The sequence below is a fragment of the Benincasa hispida genome, chromosome 3 (genome assembly GCF_009727055.1).
Source record: "Benincasa hispida cultivar B227 chromosome 3, ASM972705v1, whole genome shotgun sequence".
Taxonomy (NCBI): domain Eukaryota; kingdom Viridiplantae; phylum Streptophyta; class Magnoliopsida; order Cucurbitales; family Cucurbitaceae; genus Benincasa; species Benincasa hispida.
The window spans coordinates 60630330-60634045 of record NC_052351.1 but is presented as its reverse complement, the minus strand read 5'-3'; the positions used below and the strand labels follow the sequence as shown (position 1 = coordinate 60634045).

Genomic DNA, 3716 nt, shown 5'->3' with positions numbered 1-3716 from the left:
AAAGTTCTGGTTTAAATTGATACATTTTAATAATTTGAGATTTAAATTGACATAATATTAGTTTATGTTTTTAAATTAATATCTCTCAAATTTCAAGTTTAAATTAATATAATTATTAATTTAGGGTTTAAGTTAATATAACTCAAAGTTCATGAATGGTTTTTTTTTTCTCAAAGGTTACTTCCTTAACAGTGGGCAAAAAAAAAAAAAAAAAAAGGAAAGAATATTCAAGAGAGTTCCTACCAATGGTCTCTTTAGTATTTCCAAAGTCAACAACAATCCCTCAGTCTCGTGTTTCATAACGCAATCCAACACCGAAACTTCTAAGAAATCGGGTCTGTGTTCTTGTGGGTAAGTTTTAATTTGGATAAGGAAAGTAAAATTTTCGATAATTTTGCTATAAAATTACAAACCCTTTATCAATTTACCTTCCGCCGTTGAGCCCTTCTGCCCCTTTTGCAGGGATAAGATTTCTCCACACTTCTCTCTCGATTTCTTGTTGAAGAAGAACAAGAAGAAGTGAAATCAATGGATTCCTCTTCAGCTTCCTCCATTGATGGATTCCCAGATTTCCTCAAAGATAAAGTCTCAACGGTTGACCCCTTTTTGATCGAGGCCCTTCACAACCCTCGACACCGTCTAACCAGTCAGTATTTTCTTTGATTCTACCTTTGATTTTTGTTTCAGCTTCAATTTTAGATTCTTGTTTGCTCTGATTGATTGCCCTTTTTCTGGTTATATGACATGTTTTAGGTTTAGATTTAGATTCTTGGCTTGTAATCGTGGATCTGTTATTGTATTGGTTTAATTCAGAACAAAGTGTTGTAGCTTTTGGCCCAATTTTGATGCCCTATACTTATCTGTTGTCTTAGCTTTAATGGGTATTTGCTAGTTTTAGCACAGATTAAGTAAGTTTATGCATCCATGAAGATAGTAAGAGAGCCTTGTGAGATGGATTAAGTTAGCTACTTTTAGTTTCTTTTTGTTAATATTATGCTTTTGTTTCTATTTACTCTGCTCATTGTAGTTTAATTGTTACTATAGTTCTGCGGATGGAACTCGATATCCAGAGGTTTTTGCAAAACCAAGAGCAACAGGTGTTTGAGTTCCAACACTTTCCTACTTCGTATCTTCGACTTGCAGCTCATCGTGTTGCTCAACACTATGGTCTGCAAACTACGGTTCAGGATAATGGCATAGATGGACAAGGGAGGATTTTAGTGAGGAAAACTGTTGAAGCTAGATTCCCGACTGTTTGCTTATCTCAAATACCTGCGAAACAATCGGCTGATGATAAACCTGGGCGTGTTAAAATTGCTATCAGGCCGAGGCCGAATAAGTCGTCTGATGATGCAGGTAATTGTATGGCTAAGCAAAGTCTTGGTAGGAGTGTGGAGCAGCGGAAGGAAGAGTATGATAAGGCACGTGCTCGAATATTCAGTAGCCAGGGTAGTACTGGTTCAGTGGATGTATTGTCCGAGGAGCTGGATATATCCCCGAATAGAGATAGGGTGGAAGAGTGTAGAGTGAACAATGTAGAGAAGTGTACAAGTGTCAAAGATACCGGGAATGGGGCTTCTTCTCGGGTTGCCATTTTAAGAGATAGGGAAAAGGATCTTAGTGACCCGGATTATGATCGGAGTTATGAAAGGTAGTATTGCCTCTTATGACTTCGAATGTGGAATTGTTGTACGACTATGCCTTTATTACAAATGCTTTTACTGGTTCTTCCCTATATGATGAGACCATTTAGCTGAAAGTTTATTGAACCTCCATTCTTATCGAGCTTATTATATTCATTATGTGATGTAATATCTGAATGGTTTGGTATTTACATGCATATTAATTGAAAACTTGTTCTTCATTTGTAGGTATGTTAAGAGCCTTCCAATTAATCTGACTCCGAGCATGAATTTTGCTCCTTTCACCATGCAAAACGTCCCGCCTTCATTTAGTGGTTATCATGTACCAAGGAACGAGTTTTCGTTGAGCTATGTTTCTCCTTCAGTTATCAAGACTGTAGGATTGAATCAAGTATCTAGATACTCAGCCAATGCACCGTGGCCATGTGCAGGGATGCCTTACACGCATACTGCTTTCCAGGTACGTATAAGATCTTTCAGTACACAACCTCTGGTTTATCACTTGAATTGATTCTGTAAAAACTGATAAGTTACATCACACAACTTGAGTTTGTACTGGTGCTTACAAAATGCACTTCAATCGATCTTTGGTTAATCTAGAAAAAATAAGGAGTAGCTACAAAATGGATTAGGCAAAGTCACGAAGAACACCAAAAGATTGAAACTTAGCTAAGTTGATCGCTTCCACCTTTGCCCAGTTGTCGTTTCATTGAATGTTCTGGAGCTCATTCAATTCACAAATACACCGTAGAACTGCTTTTGCTACATTTATTCAAAGATCTCTCCCTTCCTCCTTAGAATATGGCCGTAAAACAGTTGAATGATGTTCTCCTTTGCATTTTTTCCCCAAAGGATAGGACACTTGGAACTAATTCCTTCTCATCAATCCTACTATAACAGCGACGGAAGAATAGGCATTAGATTTTTTTTCTCTCCCCACGACATAAAACACACCAATTTGGTCGAAAAGATGTATTCGGTATAGGGCATCTTAAAGGTCATAGGTTCAATTCATAGTGAGGATTTAATATCTTACGAGTTTCCTTGACACTCGAATGTTGTAGGGTTAGGTGGGTTGTCACATGAGAAAAGTCAAAGTGTGCATAAGTTGACTCAAATATTCACAGATACAAAAAAAAAAAAAAAAAAAAAATCATTGTTGCCCTTTCATACACAGAAATTTGTCTGGAAACCTATCTTCCAACTGTTTTATCTTTTTCACGGTTAGTTTATTAGTGTTACCTTCTACCCGTTTGCTTATTCTACATCATTAGTGGAGATATATCAATTGTTTCTTTATCTTCTAACTTGAGATGTCTTGAATGGAAGCTACAATCATGTCCATTCAAACTTTTGTTGATTTTTTTTTCTAAAAACCGAAATAAAAAATTTTGTAAACCTAACTTACAACTATATTTTCTCTTTCACGGTCGATTCGTTAAGATTGTCGCCTCTACCCTTTCCTTGTTCAACGTCCTTAGTAGAGAAATGTCAACTATTTTCTCTCTTCTAAGCCGAGACGTCGTAAAGAAAACTACAATCATGTATACTCCAAACCTTGTTTATACAAACCTCATTTGATTATTATTCTGCCTTCAATTTTTGCAAATACTTTGTGTTGACTTAGTTTTGGTGTTCTTGCAGGCTCCATTGTACAACCAGTCTTTGAGTTTTGATTATATGCAATACAATTGAATACAGCAGTTAGTTAGGGGATAGTGTTAAGTAAAACTGATTTACTCAGCTAATTATATACTGACTTTGTTGGTTCCAGAACCTCCAATCATAATCAATTGTTTTAAATTAAACTCTCTTATTTATACTTACTGTCTTTTCTATATTAATTATTTAGTCTCTTTCCTGGTCATTGTGTTCATAATTCTAAATTTCAGATTTTCTTTTTTCTTGTTTAAATGGACAAATAATTTATTTTTATTTTTATTTTTATTTGTTTTCAATTTAACTGAAACCTAACAGACAAAGACATTTGATGTATTGATGTTTCTTTGCAAATAAGTATTTTGTATGCAGTTGGATTAAATTTTTCTGAATGATTAATGCAAAATTAGTGAT

At 35.2% G+C, this 3716-nt stretch overlaps 1 protein-coding gene across 1 annotated transcript; it reads left to right on the top strand.

The window, feature by feature from the left end:
* Positions 1–200: 200 nt before the first annotated feature.
* LOC120074336 (R3H domain-containing protein 1-like) lies at positions 201–3487 on the top strand. The gene is made up of 5 exons (XM_039027426.1): positions 201–351; positions 463–646; positions 1045–1651; positions 1872–2103; positions 3288–3487. The coding sequence occupies exons 2-5, from the start codon at positions 529–531 to the stop codon at positions 3336–3338; spliced, it is 1008 nt and encodes a 335-aa protein (XP_038883354.1). The 5' UTR covers positions 201–351; positions 463–528; the 3' UTR covers positions 3339–3487.
* Positions 3488–3716: the final 229 nt, after the last annotated feature.

Coding starts and splice junctions, on each gene's coding strand:
- LOC120074336 (XM_039027426.1), top strand. CDS start 529: ATGGATTCCTCTTCAGCTTCCTCCATTGATGGATTCCCAGATTTCCTC. Junction 647..1,044: donor CCCTCGACACCGTCTAACCA/GTCAGTATTTTC, acceptor TTGTTACTATAG/TTCTGCGGATGGAACTCGAT. Junction 2,104..3,287: donor ACACGCATACTGCTTTCCAG/GTACGTATAAGA, acceptor GTGTTCTTGCAG/GCTCCATTGTACAACCAGTC.